At 35.1% G+C, this 16,344-nt stretch overlaps 1 protein-coding gene across 1 annotated transcript in view; it reads right to left on the reverse strand.

The window, feature by feature from the left end:
- Positions 1-433: 433 nt before the first annotated feature.
- ClpX (Caseinolytic protease chaperone subunit) overlaps positions 434-16,344 on the reverse strand; it is a 73,990-nt gene continuing 58,079 nt past the window's right edge. The window contains exons 6-12 of the mRNA XM_085946036.1: positions 12,533-12,677; positions 9,863-9,954; positions 9,512-9,696; positions 8,338-8,508; positions 5,937-6,029; positions 4,714-4,842; positions 434-1,723 (exon numbers count right to left, since the gene is read on the reverse strand). Coding sequence (XP_085802162.1) covers positions 1,547-1,723; positions 4,714-4,842; positions 5,937-6,029; positions 8,338-8,508; positions 9,512-9,696; positions 9,863-9,954; positions 12,533-12,677 — 992 coding nt within the window. The 3' untranslated portion in view covers positions 434-1,546. The remainder of the gene's footprint in view (positions 1,724-4,713; positions 4,843-5,936; positions 6,030-8,337; positions 8,509-9,511; positions 9,697-9,862; positions 9,955-12,532; positions 12,678-16,344) is intronic.

The raw sequence follows: 16,344 nt of genomic DNA on the forward strand, positions 1-16,344 counted from the left end.
TTAAAGTTCAAATTGAATCTAATAAAATTGGAGAATGTATAGTATACAGTCATCTCTTTCTGATAAGAAAGCTCACGGCGAACTGTGCCATGGTGAAATGTATTACGTACAATTTAGACCTGGAAAGAGGCAAGAAGAATGGCAAGCGGAAGGACTCGGAGGCGCCGTGTGGTGTCCATATGCTCCAATATTATGAAGGAGAGAAACTTCATTATTTTAAGACATATTAGTCAGTTTGACGTTTGGATTCGGTAAAACAATTCTGAGCTCAGATTAAATTGGGTCACCTCAAATGTCTGTGCGCAAGGTACCTTAGTTTCACAGTTGTTGATAATGCTTTTTTTAATGACATAATATTATATTGTAATCATTTTTTTACCACTTCATAAAAATTTCATAGCAAAAATGTATTTTTGATTCACTTTTTTATGTTGGACATATGCTGCAACACATCTGTATCTGCCCCGCAATATTGGAAAGTCTGTTAATGAAATTTTCATGGAAACTTTTAATTTAACCATTATGGTGGAGCGTAATGGGTTTTGAGAGACATCTACAGATAGAATTAAAAACAATTTACTGAAAAATAACTTTATAAAACAAATATTTTAATCTACCTTTTGTCAGAGTAATCCAGAAGATAACTTATTATCTTATTTATAATGGCAGTCAATTTTATTTGAATTGCAATGTTTATAAAACTACCCCAAAAATCACTAAAAAATATTAACCAACCTGATCGAATAGATATAAATAAAAAGGATTTCAATTTTATAGAAAATTTGGTGCTACAGTAAAACCCCTTAATACAAACACGGTTAATTTGAAATTAACTGTAAATTGAAATATTTACTAAAATTCATAAAATTTATAAGTATGAGCAATTTCCACCAATTTCGATGAATGAACCATAATGGTCACCACTGATATTAATCTGACTGAAAGTTGTATCGGTTGTTAAATTGTATTGTCGATTTCGAATTAATGGGGTTTTACTGTATTTAAATTTTATAAAAAACACACAGCCCCTCAATTGTAAGTGAATGACAGCTTAAAAAATGCTCATAATAATATAATTGAGGTGATGAGGATTAAATTAGTGCAAGTTTTAATATGTAATTAAAAGACGAGTTTCATGTCACGGCATATCGGTTTATACGTGAAACAGGATTCAAACATGTAACTTTATTCTGTGAAACAATAGAACCCTTATTCCCAGCCATATATAATTTGAATGTTTTGGCCAGACTTGTCTTCTTTCAAACACTAAAAATATTAATAAACATATAAAAAAATTAAGTTTTTTTATAGTTTTCCAGTAAATTGTATTTAATTGTATGTCTCATAATTCGAAAACTAGATGTCCCTAATACCCAATATCCTCCCTCATAACCAAAGTATTGCTGTGTATTTAAACCGACAGTATTGAGAGACAGTATATAGCACTATGATTACCTAATTACATACAAGATAATAAGAAACAATGTCATTCATCACTAACACAATACAACAAAGGGTTTCAAGTGTGCGGCGAAACAGGCGATTGCTAGTTTTGCGCCCTGACTCCGGGCCAGGGTTCCTCACTCTGAGCCGCGGATTGCGGAGGAGCCTCCCCTCTCACGTATTCCGCTCCGCGGGATCCGATTACGCACTCTTCACTTATGTGTACCGACAGGACATCTGAACCGGGAATCTCAAACATCGCCTCCAACAGTATACTCTCCTGAAGAAAAAAGCACATTACAGATTTTATTAATTATTCTTAATTTAATTATTTTTGAAGTGACATTTTGTATAGCAATTTCTCAAGTAGAGTGAATCTCGCCATTATGTAATGAAAAACTGTGACAGTCGATTCAAAAATCGAATAACATAAACGCCTACCTAGACTACAAGCATCAATCTTTCATTTGACAAGATGGGTTGCTTTGATTTCAAGTAGGGAGGGCAAGTATGAGTTTTTAGTAATATTTTGATCAAAAAAATGAAACAATTTGCTACAGAGACTTCGACCGCATTGTAACACAACTAGGGATTGCAATACCGAATGAATATATCAAAACCGGTATTTCTTATTGAATACCGGTATTCGTCAAAACATATAGTAAAGAAAGAAGTGCCTATCAATAAAAATAGCTATTAAAATCTATTGAAAACACCATTTTATAGCAACCAAAGAACTTACCTCCGTTTATTATGTTGACTTTATATGACACAATATTTTAGAACTGATAATTTTTACCAATATAATAAGTCCAGATACAGGAAAAACTCTCTCAAATTCAACGTTTTTTTGGATGCACAATCAATGTTGGATCAACAGTTATAGAATAATTAGAAATATTTGCCACGAATGTTTTCTTTTTCGAAATAATATGTTAATTCATCGTGACAATTCTAGTATATTTCAGGGATTTTGTTTTATTACTATTTAACTTTTGTTTGTTTCACTCTATATATGTGTTTTGACAGCATTAATCTTATATACTAAATTTAATACACAATCTAGTAGTAAGTAATGAAAAAATAACATTAAATTTATTTATTTTCAAAAAACATAAATATGTATCTTTTCTTAACACCGAAAATACCGGTATTTTCTATTTTTAATACCGGTATTTCGGTATCGATAAATAATTGAACACCGGTTTTGAAATACCAGTATTGCAATCCCTAAACGCAACCATGCCACAGATGAGAAAATAATGCTGTCAGATTGCAATTAATAATGTCTCTGTCTTATAAATGAAATAGTTATAGGAATAGAGTAGAATACGGTATTCGTATGTAAAATTCAATAGTCTGCCGCGTGCCTATATCAGCTGTCCGCCGTCGTATTTAATGTAGCTGATGCACGGGACTTCCTACCGGGACGAGCAATAATTTAATCGTGAAAAAACCTGTGACCGTCTATGAATCAAGATGATGAAAACTGAGAACCGGAAGACTTAGTTCCATTAGAAGAATTGATTCAGAGGGCGACTGAAAACTCAGAGCTAACGCGAAATGTTTTAGAAGAATGGATAGTAGAAGGTTCTGAGGGGAATGCGCCACTTCCGACTGAAGACGAGCTCGTAATTACATCAAGAGGCTTGGATTCTGAGCATGAAGGTAATAATTGTCAACCGACCGCAGTTCATACAGTAAAATCAGAAGATGCACTATCCGGTCAATACATAATTGATTTTGATCATAAAAAAAACCGTAAGTTGCTAGTACAAATTTCTCAATAAAAACTATTTTTACGGAATACCTGTCTTAATTTTTACAATATTTTGTATTTATGCACAAGAAATCCGCCATTTTCACTAATTGGACACATATTACAATTACACGGTACAATTGGACGGTTTTTGTGGTAGCGGATTACTGAGAGAGTACTTACTGTACCGGTTTTATTTCTTGAATATTTCAATGTAAACTTTTGATATTTTATTTGACACGGCTATTAAAAAACTTCAGAACATTTGAAATTAAAATTGTACCTATTCGCAGAAATATACATATATGTATTTATATTTAGTTTTATTCATTAGACTTTTATAATATGTTATATAATCTATTATTAGATATACAACACAAATCAATAAATAAATTTATGACTGAATGATGTTTTTTATATAAATTAATAAGGGATACCTTTAGATTAAGTACTAATTAGACTAGATCAGGCGGGGGCAAACTGCGGCGCATGTGGCCCGCCAGGTATTTTTTTGCGGCCCGCCATCATTAATTGTACTTCTGATTACGAATAACTTTTTTATAATTTTTTAAAAAATATTGACAATAGATTAAAATTTGTTTAGCAATAGTATGCGATCCATTTTCAATAGATATTGATAGTGTACCGACAGAGCTACAACTTGAGATTATTAATCTGCAGTGTGACACTGATTTAAGAGAATTGCATCGTCGAGAAGAAATCTCCAATTTTACAATGCCCTTATTTCAGACAAATTCGACCAACTTCAAGATTATGCAAGAAAAATGTTTGTTATTTTTGGATCAACATATATATGTGAACAAACATTTTCGATCATGAACCTCAATAAAAATTCTTTACAATCAAATATCTCCGATGCCCATTTACAAGCAGTTTTGAGAATATCAACTACAAAATTAACACCTGAATTTAAAAAAATGTACAACAGTTTCATTCTTCTCATTAATTTTTTTGTAATGTTTATTTTTCGTGATAATAAATAGTGTATATCTAAAAATGGTATTTAACTTGCGGCCCGCCGCTCATTTTGAATTCTTGAATTTGGCCCTCCAACCAAAAAGTTTGCCCTCCCCTGTACTAGATAAAGGTTTGTTGTGTAAATAAAATTACTAGCTATATTTCCAGTGTTGTAGAGGGTGTAGTAACATGAATTGTAATGTTCACATCATAAAATCTTGACTCTTGTCCGTGGGAATATATCGCAAGGACAATAAATCTCTATTCAGTATCCAACCTATATATTGAGCATGCAGCCAGTATCTTGTTTCAGACGCCATACCGATAAGTCATGTTAAATACTTGAATTCACAATCGTCAATTCATTGAATCCAATACAGCATTTTAATAAGATAAAATCGTTAACTACTAATTTTGGATAACTCTAATTAACAGACTTTAATCGGTCATTTAACATTTTCCAATTGAGAATTGAGTGCAGAGCTTCCTCCATATTTGTAATAATAGCATATTATAATAGAAGGTATCCCTACCATGATGGCGCGGAGTCCTCTGGCTCCTGTCTTCCTTTCCATGGCGAGTCTTGATATAGCTCTGAGGGCCTCTGGGCTGAAACTCAGGGCACATCGATCCATCGAGAATAACATTTGGTATTGAGGGATCTGAAATAATAACAGATAAATGACTAATATTAGTGAATGAGTACATGTCGCTTTCCAAACTTCAAACCTCATTATCTCAGTTTGAGTTGATGAGAGATGAAGGGAAGAAACGTCACCATCCAATTTTGACTACGTGCATAATGTCTGTGATAAGGAAAGAGCAGTATATGTTACCTCATGGTATTTTTAGCAAAATACGCAAAGCCGAGATATCGGATCTGTGGTATACATCTGTGGATGTCTTTACCTACCAGAGGCCCCTAACGGATAAATACGAAGTTTGCAATTTGAGACAACTTTTCATAATTTACAACTGTATTAATTAATAAATATATATCTGAAAACATTAAAATTTTTATTTTTTTTTATTTTAAGTCAAAGATAAATTTACAATTGTAAAAAAATGTGAATTTGTTGCAGGACCCCATCTTATTATTACATACATTTTATGGTTATATTTGTTATTAAAATTTTGTTTATTAAGTTTTCTAAGCTTAACCTAAGAGATTTTTGACTAAAAATATAAATGTTTATAACTTGAAATCCTTTTCATTTATATGGACAACTTATACTGGTAACAGTCAACATTAATCCTTTGGATATATTTTTGTTTTTGATAATGGCCAGGTATGCCAACAACGATCATCGTCGTTTTGCTTTTGATCCCTGAAATGTTAAGTTAATTTGGGAACATACTACTGTACCAGTGGTACGAAACATTTTATTATCTATTTAGTTTTATTGTTGTGTAATATAACCCGATCGATATGTGTTTTATGATAGGGTAGATTTAGAAATGATAACTATTGTAATTTTTTTTGGTGTGGTATACGAATTTTATCGGCAAAATCTTGATCCAAAAACACTTTACAATACAATACAAATGAGGAATTGTTTTCAAAACAATATGTCATGGGGAGCAAGTGTTGGTAGCTAAGAGCGGTAAGGTGTCTAAAAATAATACAATATTTTCTTTTATCGACAATAATATCGGTAGCAATCCTCGCCCGGATTTTGAAAAACATCGTAGCATCCAAAGGGTTTAACTGCTTTTATAGACATCGATAATAATAATTTGTTCTTATGATACTCACGAGTGCATTTTTCGGTTCAGTCAGTATTCTAACAAGAAGGTCTTGGTTCAGACTATGGAAAGGAACTAGTACTGGGAATCTGCCAACGAATTCCTGAAACAAACGACACCCAAATATTAGCCAGGAATATTATTTATAACATCAAGTATAATGATATTGACTGTGAAAAGGCAAAAGGGCAAAAAAAAATCAAATTTTAGAGGCACAAAAAACTTTTTGTTTTGATTTTCGGTCAATCTATAGAAAATAAAATAGAAATAAAAGTGAAGTAAATGATGATTAATCATTTGGTATTCTATTTTGCCAATCTGATATTATTTAATGAGGTTATTAAAGAAAAAAATAATTAAAAATATGCTTGTCTTTCCCCCATCCCCCATTTCACTTCATTCGTTATTAAAAATTACAAGCTATACTTAAAAAATAATTCTGCATTTGCAGCTTACATCATTTGGACATGCGTATTTAGTCATGTACATACATACAATGATATTATTCAATAAATCAATTTTGAAAAAACCGAGGGTTAGATCCTTTTGCCTTTTCACAGTCGATATATGTATATACAGTCGAACTTGGTTATTACGAGGAATATGGGACAGACTGAATTTGCTAGTTATAAGCGTTACTCGTTACATCAGAAAATAAGTATTTTTAAATGAGCGGTCACATAACACAAAAAGTCGCAATTCAAACAAAAATACACAATTAGAATTTTTCCCCGAAACAACACAAGAAATTGTTTATTGTAATGAACGCTGGTAGGTACCTCCTGACTACACAAAGCTTGGATTTTTTACATGCAATTTCAACCATATGCTTGGATACATTTTCAATGTTTCAATTAGGTACTTAGACACTTAACTAGTGTCATATACGTAATCCGATCCTGGCGGCATCCTGTCCGGTCGGATTTTATTGCTTAGGGTCGAAATGTTTTTAAACAATCGACACATTAACAGTTTTAAGAAAATTTTTGACGATATTTTAGCTCGGTATATCCGATAAGTAGCTCGTTATAAAAGTGAATAAATGTATAGAGAAAATCATAAACTAAAATGTCAACGAATGTTTCCTCAGTACATCCAAGATCTCGCTATGTCCGTGATCGTAATAACCGAGTTCGACTGTACTTCATCATCAAATTTGTAATAGAATACGACAAAATTCTAATTTCTTCTATAAGTGCCAACTATTGTGCAAAAACATAATATGTACGTAATGCAGAGTGGAGATTGATTGGAGTAGCTGATATGTAACTATTAAATTTAAAATAATAAAATGTATGTCTCGACTAGACTCCGATTTCTATAAGCTGGCGTACACGTCACATCGTCGCATTGACGATGGAGTTGGCGGGGGCACGTTAAGATGCTGAAGCGGGGGGAATTTAAGAATTTAGTTCCACTAGTTCATAAAAGAACCGTGATGACGTGTACGCCAGCTTATATAAATCGAACTCTAGTATAATATATCATTATTTTTTAACAATTTTACCCACTGTGGCCCGTAAAAATTAGAAAATGGATAAATTGGCCCTTCTTTCAATAGGTTGTGCACCACTGATTTATATCAATGGGCTTGTTCGACTTGTGATGGGCATATAACCGAAAACTAGGAAATACCTTCATTCACCAGCGGTTTGATGAAGTGTGTATAATATGAAATTACTATCTTCAAGATTAAATGTTTTGTAATAGACTTTGATCATAGGCATTCTGAATGCGCCCTATCAACAAGAGTGCATCGAAGTATGCAAAATATTTTGAAAATGTCACTGACGTTTCAATTATAGGACGGCAAGAATTAGCGGACTGTAGACCAGACAACAGGCAGTGTCTGACAGTCAGTTTAACTGTCCCTGTTCAACGGTTTCGTAGTAGCCGATCACGGCGTATACAGGACGGCATAACCTATAACCTGTCTTCCCGGAATTGGCCAGCAACACTCTAGGTAGGTAATTGTCTTTAAGCTAATTTGTTTGTTATAAATGTGACTAGACACATTGGTTGTGGAATTAAATTTCAAAATTGACCAATAGCTTTCTCGTTTTCAGCATAAACCAATAATGACAAAACTGCGTAAGAACCATAGTAGAATTACGCAAAAGCAAACCTGCATAGTCCAAAGGTGTTTAGTTCATCCTGAATATTGTCATAAATGGTTCATTCATCGTATTGCACTTACACTGACAATATTATAGAGCAGTGTTTTTCAACCTTTTTAAGTTAGTGACATACTTTAAAACTAATTAGGATTTTGCAACACCAAAAATTGCTGATTAAAAAGTTTTGCTAAATAACAACACATTAATTATTAGTAGTTTTCAAATAAATTTAACAACACGCTGGTTGGGAACCACTGTAATATAATAATATAGAGGAAAACAATTTATATCTACCGGTATCATCCCAAAATCAATGAGATCCCTGGCCTGCACGAGCCTTAAGAAAGCATCTCTTTCTCTATTTTCTTCTTCAGCCGAGGCTCCGGCACTCTGTTCTGAGAGGGCCTGCTGTGAAGCCGCTCGTCTTCCAGGAGATCCAAGGGTCGGTGCACCAAAACCCAGGTACTGAAACAAACCGATCAGATGATATGATTCACTAAGTTAAAGTGATCTATGATGTCTGTTGCCACCAATGACAGACGATTAATATTACGGACTGGGCTGTGTCTGTGATTGGGCCATTCCTGAATAATGCAGATACCATATCGTCGGTCCCTATTGAAAAAGTCGGATTTGCAAAATGCTATTTTTCAGTACGAGCAATCAAAGATGTTTCATCAAATATCCTTTGTGACCTATTGCTTGCCATAATGAATAAAAATACGGGTTATAGAAACTTTTCTAAACGTTTATAAAAACATCCGTCGGTGTACATAGCAGCAACTGTCAGATCCGACGCATCTTGCTCACCCACGCTCAGCCAACAATGTCGGTTGGTAAGAACCGACATTGTTATTCGGACACTCTCGGTAGATCCGTCATTTTTAACTTGAGTATTTTGAAATTTTTCAAACAAACAAAAAAAACTTTGATTGTGGTTTAAAGTGTTTAAATAACTTTTACGTAATAATCCGAAAATGACAAAATTTCAGATCTGACTTTTTTAATAGGGACCGACGATATGTGGTGATTAATTGGCTATCGACATTGTTGGCTAGATCCGTTATTTTTAACTTGAATATCTCAAAATTTTTCAAACAAACAGAAAAAACTGTGATTGTGGTATAAATGTTTAAAGTGTTTAAATAACTTTTAGATAATAATCCGAAAATGACAAAATTTCAGATCCGACTTTTTTAATAGGGACCGACGATATGGTAGTCACAAAGATAATGTTCATCATACAATGCGCTCTGCGAAACAGTGCGGTCAAAAACTGCTGAACTAACTGATTATATTCAGTGGAAATAAGTGACAATGGAAAACTTACAACTGAAGAGAATGGAGGAGCTATGAAGAGCTAAGGAGCCCAGGAGAAAATTGACACCAGCTGAGGATGTACAATACTGTGCGAATGAATTTTTTTAAATTATTGGAATGTACTGGAAAAAAAATAAGATATGCCAACCTTTTCATTATTTCGCCGCGATATCAACCGATCGAGACCGTTGTAAGCTCCGCTGGCGACAAACAGGATGTTTGTGGTATCCACCTGAACAGTCTCTCCGCGTAGCTTTCGGGGAGAGTTTCTCTCAGGGACATTCACTACCGTTCCCTCGAGCATCTTCAACATACCCTGCTGGACACCTTCACCTGGAGGAAATAAGCAAGCAGTTTCAAGTAAATTTCAATATAAGTGACCATTATTTGAACTAAGGATTCGTATATGACCTTATTATATGGCTTTACCTTCTCAACCGTAATGTTAGCGGTAACATTGAGCAAGGTTTAGAATTAAAAACTACAGAGTTATTTTTACCTCCGACATCTCTTAGCTGATGAATTCCGGGGACAGCTCCAATCTTGTCCACTTCGTCAAGGAAGACAATTCCCATCTGGGCTCTCTCCACGCTAAAATAAACAAGCTCATTTGAAACATATATCACCGACGACACCTGGAAATAAAATGAAGAAACTATCGGCATCAGTAGCCCAATGACTTTTGAAGCATATGACAAAATATTTTGGTTTTTTTTTGGGAATTCTAGAAGAAACTATCGGCATCAGTAGCCCAATGACTTTTGAAGCATATGACAAAATATTTTGGTTTTTTTTGGGAATTCTACAGTTTTGACGATTGTCGGTTTTGGTAATAATGACATAATTTAATTTTAATAAGGCCCCACAGTAGTGCGATCCCACATCTGGCTCTTGACATCGCTATAATCATGAGCTACGTCATGTGATGATATGTAATGGATGAATAAACTCCGACAAAATGTCTCACATTTAATCGCCCAGAAGGAGAATGGAGTGCACGAAATGCACGACTTCGGTGGCTTGATGGCTTACAAAGAGTCTTAAGACGATACATCAGTGAAACGGCAAATAATTTTCAACTATAGGCGCGACGAAATTTTGGACTCGCTGGCATTCGGAGAGAGAACGTCGGGCTGGGAACATGTCAATTTGTTTCGTGATGGCGACGGGGGTATTAATTCTTAAATCGTGTAAAGATGACTAAAAACGTTTACTTGAAATTTTAGTTTACCCATTTACTTGAGAAAGAAAACATGTCAATGAATATATTATTATTGTTACTAATAGAACAATAAACAGAACATTAAATGGACGCATGTTGGATTTATATGACAAATTATATTTCGTTCGGCATGCGTCATTTGCACCCGCGACCTGCAATCCGCGCATCGCCTAGCCACAATCTTTTTAGACCATGCCTCAACTGAGGTATAGCCTTAATCGGTACGAGTGATTGTCTGGAGGACAGGCAAAGTTTAAAGTCCACCTTGGAGGGAAATTTTTGAATGAAGCAGTATCATAAAATATGAAAACCTGCTTGAAAACGCGAATAGCTCCAATCTGTCCAATGAGGCAATGGAAATATTGGACGGACATTCATGGTCAGGTAAGAGTTAGCATTATAATTTTGTCTATGCTCACATGACAGCCAATGGCAGCTCAAGAAGTAAACAAGAAAATAACCTAAAATGTGGTAATGACATTATCATATTTTATTAGTAACCGTTATAGTAGCATTAACAAAACGACTTACAGTAAAACCTCGTTAATACAAATTCCATGGGACCGAAAATCGAAAAAAATTCGAATTACAAAATATGAAATGTATGGGGGAAAAATATTAAAATTTTTTGAAATTTTTTTTTTTTTTTGATTTTCATTAATTTCGTTTACGATCATAGATGTGCCTAGGAAATTTCCGATTCCGTGTGTTAATGGGTCATAAAATTTCAGGATTATTTATATTACCTTCTTAAAATAAGTAATTTATGATGTTTTAAGAAAAATCTGTCACAATTTTCAATGACTGGCTCATGAAATATGTATTTTATTACGATTTTTGTATGCCAGGACTCTGAAACCGTTTCAAATTACGAAATTCGAATTAAAGGTATGGTTTTATATGAAAATAATATTCAAGGGACTTTTTTTTTGCGAAAATTTCGAGTTACAGTGAATTTCCAATTATCCGTGTTCTTATTAACGAGGTTTTCCTGTATTCTTAAATTACGTAGTAATTTATCCTTGTTACGTCAATAGAAATGTAAACAGAACTTGTGATGTATTTTACAAACCTTATTTTAATAAAATACGTATAACACCCACGATGGCCGTGCGGCTTAAGCGTTGGCCTATTGCGTCCCAGGTTCGAATCCTGGGTCTGGCAAGTACACATCATCTCTGTTCTGGCAGAACACACTAACTGGAGAATACTAGTTTTGAGTAATTTGACTTTGAACTTGTTAAAATGTATGAAATGGTCTATCATGTGAGTTTATTAAGTAATCGTAAAAATGATGACTTTAATATAAAGACTGTTTATTTATTAAGAAGGTTTCCAGACGATAAAGTTTGAAATAAGGAACATTTTGGTATAACTAACTAAATATGTAATTTTTTCGAATTAGTGTCTTCTGCCAGAACAGTGACGACATATTGTTTTTCAATTTGTGTATGAGTCAGAGTATGGACTTAATAGGTTGAGCTAGTGGCTGACATCCATTCCTCGTAAAAACAAAATTTGTCAATACAAACTTCCACTCTGTGGAAGTCTATATGATCCTAGCAGGATCGAACGAATTGGAAAAATTAAAAAATAACAATAAATATTTAAAAATTAAATTATAAATTAAAAATTTAAACACAATAATATTTAAAAACCAAAAAACAATAAATAACAGAATCTTACGAGGTTACGTTACAATATTCAATCTGTTTTCAAATTATGTAAAATTAAAATAGACGACTAGACTAGCGCCTCTACCAGGGGAGCCTGTGAAACTCAAAACGCGACTTTTAGTTACGTTTGTATAAATCAAAGCAGAAATAAAATAGCTTATGCCTAGCTTAGTAATAAACCTAATGTAAACCTCCACTCTGAGGAGATCCAAATGCTTCACTTAGTAGCGAAAATGATAATTTACTTATTATACCGAATATGAGGTCTTACTTGTAATTGGCATCCTGCAGCAATTTTGCGATGACCGATTCGATATCTTCGCCGACGTATCCCGCCTGAGTCAGAGTAGTACAGTCGCAAATAGCAAACGGTACATCCAAGCACTGGGCGATTGTTTGGGCTAGGAGAGTTTTACCTGAAGGTAAAGAAGAAACAGAATATTTCAGATAAATATTATTACTAGAGACCGAATTTCATTATGCATTTGCATATAGCCCATTCTCACCGGCTATTGCATATTTTACCTAACATATAGTGATGATGCATATTTTCTCTATACCTACAGTCGAACTTGGTTATTACGATCACGGAAATAGTGAGATCTCGGATGTAATGAGGAAACATTCGTTGACATTTTAGTTTATGATTTTCTCCATACATTTATTCACTTTTATAACGAGCTACTTCTCGGGTATACCGAGCAAAACTGTTAAAGTGTCGATTGTTTAAAAATAACATTTTCGACCCTAAGCAATAAAAAGCGACCGGGCAGTTAATTAGACTGATGCCGCCGGGATCGGATTACGTTTATGACACTAGTTAAGTGTAGAAGTACCTAATTGGTGTTTTCGCCGACAACATTGAAAAAGTATCCACGCATATGGTTGAAATTGCATGTAAAAAATCCAAGCTTTGTGAAGTCAGTAGGTACCTACCAGCGCCGGCGGCTCAGCACTTAATTACAATTAACAACTTCTTCTTAGTTTATGAATGTCATTCTTGTTTTGGAGATTTTTACAAAGGTTTTAAGATTTTTTATGTTCTATGCTTAAATAGAATGTGGCGCGAAAAATGTTATATAACGAGTAATTCTTATAACGGCATATTCAGTTGGTCCCATCTTCCTCGTAATAACCAAGTTCGACTGTATTTACAATATTGTGTAGTATACGTTACAGCCGGCCAAACCTATTAGCCGCACAGCTCTTAGAGCGCACTTAGCAGCCACGCGTCTATTGTTTTGGTAGGATAATATTATGAGGCCAAGTGAACAGACTCACGCGAGACAAAGACGGACGATACCGTTCTGCGTCGTGCTCGCCTACTGCAGCACTCCTCCCACTGGGCAAATAAATTACGCACATTATTGTTGATGCGCTCATTGCATCAGTTTATTATAATCAGTCCAAGGAAGCATTTAACGATTCTAGTATACAAAAACCATAGCTGTGATTAGCACTCATTTTTCCCACATAGCGCGAGTATAAAAAGCTTGAAACTTGGTTTGGCGTTCACTGAATCTATTCAGTTAATGAATAAAATCCGCCAAATGAACTCCGCATTGCCAGAGGTATTTTCGCGTAAAATTAGAGAGAAGTTCGAAAACATTTTGAATAATAACCCATGCTGTGTTGTGTCAAATTGATAGCTTTATTAATGGGACGGGTGAACTTTTGCCAGAAACTAGCACCCAAATTCAAGTACTGCCTAGTTATAAAAATATTTTGAGTGATCGAAGACACAATCCTACTACCAAACATTTGGAACAGTACCTGACTGTTAACGTTTACAAGAGTAATGCCGGATTCATACTAGACTTACGTTTCGAATCGTGATGGGCTCTGACGTTATTGCTAGCGTGCACATCTATGTGTCGTGTTGTGATGCCTACTGATGCTATTTTGAATCATTACAGTCGTAGCTTTCGGTACGATAGGACGAACAAAATATTAGATTCCGATTCAGACAGTGATTTTGAAGAAGACCTCGCATTTCTTCTGTTAGCTCAACTTTGGGGGGAAAAAGAAGAAAAGAAGACATTGGGTTCATCGCATAAACAAACTAAGAGCCGAGCCACACCGGGCGACTCTGGTCGCCAGACCAGTCGCCGAGACCAGACCGATGCATGCAGTTATATGGACTATGCCACACCTGGTCGCCCAGTAGTCGCGCAAGCAATAAAGTCGGGCGATCAGTAAAATCACGTTCTTGCGCTCGGTCTGGTCTCGCAGTCTCTCTGGTCGGGCGACCGGTAGCGATGTATGAAAACATATAGCTATGTATTGAGTGCTGCCACACTGGGCGATTAGTCGAGAGCAGCTACGCCGCGGAGAGGACGTATTTTTTGCATAACTCACATTCATTAACAGCCATGGCGTTCGATACGGATATGTTCATTATAGAGATACAAACGGGACGTATAGAGTTCCGTAGGATAGTATCTTGTTTGGTTAGGTCATTCTTGCACAGAGTCAATAATTAATCAAATGATGATATCGACATTCTAACGTAGTTGAAGAATTTGCCAGGGTATTTTCTTAAATCATCATACAACGTGATAAACACTCCAGACAGAAAGCGAGCTGCGACGAAAGGATGAGTCCAGATCCTTTTTTTCTTCTTCTTTTCCAAGAATCTTTTATGCCGCAAATACAGCACGAGTGCAACGTCTTCGACGTCCATCTTAAAAGTGAGCGCCTGAGCGGATTATTGGCTGCCTCCCGGTTGCCACGCGCGGAGAGAGCGTATTTTCTGCATACTTGCGTAGGTACGTACATTCATTATTATTATTATTTATTGGCTGCTCTCTCTGGTCGCCTGCAAGTCGCCCGAGTAAATCGCCCAGGAAGACCAGTCGTGCGACTGGTCTCGAGACCAGAGTCGCCCGGTGTGGCTTCGGGCTAAGAGGGAATAAAGGAGAATTTCACTGTCTTGTGAAAGAACTCGAGGAAGATGAAGAAAGATTCTTCTTATATTTTAGAATGAAGGTACAGTTTGAAGAAATCCATTCCATGATTGCGAACGACATAGAAAAGATGCAGATGTTAGAGTGTCGCGTCAGAGCGCGATGGTGGGGGCACTGATGCGATCGGAGTTTAGCAGTTTGCGTCACGACAGAGGGCGTCAGAATATGCACGCCTTCATACAAAATATAGGCTTCCAGTGTGCTTTTGATGCATCAGGACACGAGACATCAGTCTAGTATGAATCTGGCGTAACAAAATGTTGAATAATTGTTAATTAATAATTATCATCGATACTTACTAATTGTATGCTGATTTTGAAATAAAAAAACTAAAAATTACTATTTTTTTTATTATTTAATGTTGCATATTTTGACACTTTTCATTGATATTTTAAGCATTTTTCATGCATATTTCAAGTTGTGTATGTTGCATAATATGCAATGCATTATATTATAATCCGGTCTTTTTTTATTACATATTGTAGTATGATTTATTTGCCTAAATAATTCTTCTAATACTGAAATCCAAGGCCTGAACAAAAACGATGCATGGGTGCGAGTGAGAAAGTATTCGGCATCCTTATAATCTCTGCGACACGCGCTAGAGTAAGATAAAAGGTCTACATATTTGTGAGTTAGTTTCCAAAAGTATCGCCGGCAAATCGTGGTGAATCGCTTCACGTAGCGTCGATAACCTGTGAGCTCGTGTTGCTAAAATTGCTATTTTTTGTGTTAAACATAAAGTCAGTGGTAAATATTTTTAGTTAATTAAATAGGAAAGATGGTTCTGTGTGTTGTATTAAAATATGGTAGCCGTACTGATAAGCAAGAAGATGGTATTACGTTTCATAGGTAAGTTGATACATGTTCGTGATAATTTATTTGTATATTATTATATATTTTAATATCAGTGACCTAGTGTTTCTTTAAAATAACTTAAATTATGGATATCTTTACCTAATGGTTGTATTTTGACCGCATAAAAATACTATATAACGTAAAAAATATAGAAAATTATATTTTAATTCTGAGCGTCTAGTGCGAGCACTAGTGAAATGGTCTACGGTCGAACATTTGTAGACGAATGCGTTCGCTCGCCCACAAACCAAACGCACGG

This window comes from Rhyacophila brunnea, unplaced genomic scaffold (genome assembly GCF_057557595.1).
Source record: "Rhyacophila brunnea isolate RB1 unplaced genomic scaffold, BYU_Rbru_1.0 scaffold_19, whole genome shotgun sequence".
NCBI lineage: Eukaryota > Metazoa > Arthropoda > Insecta > Trichoptera > Rhyacophilidae > Rhyacophila > Rhyacophila brunnea.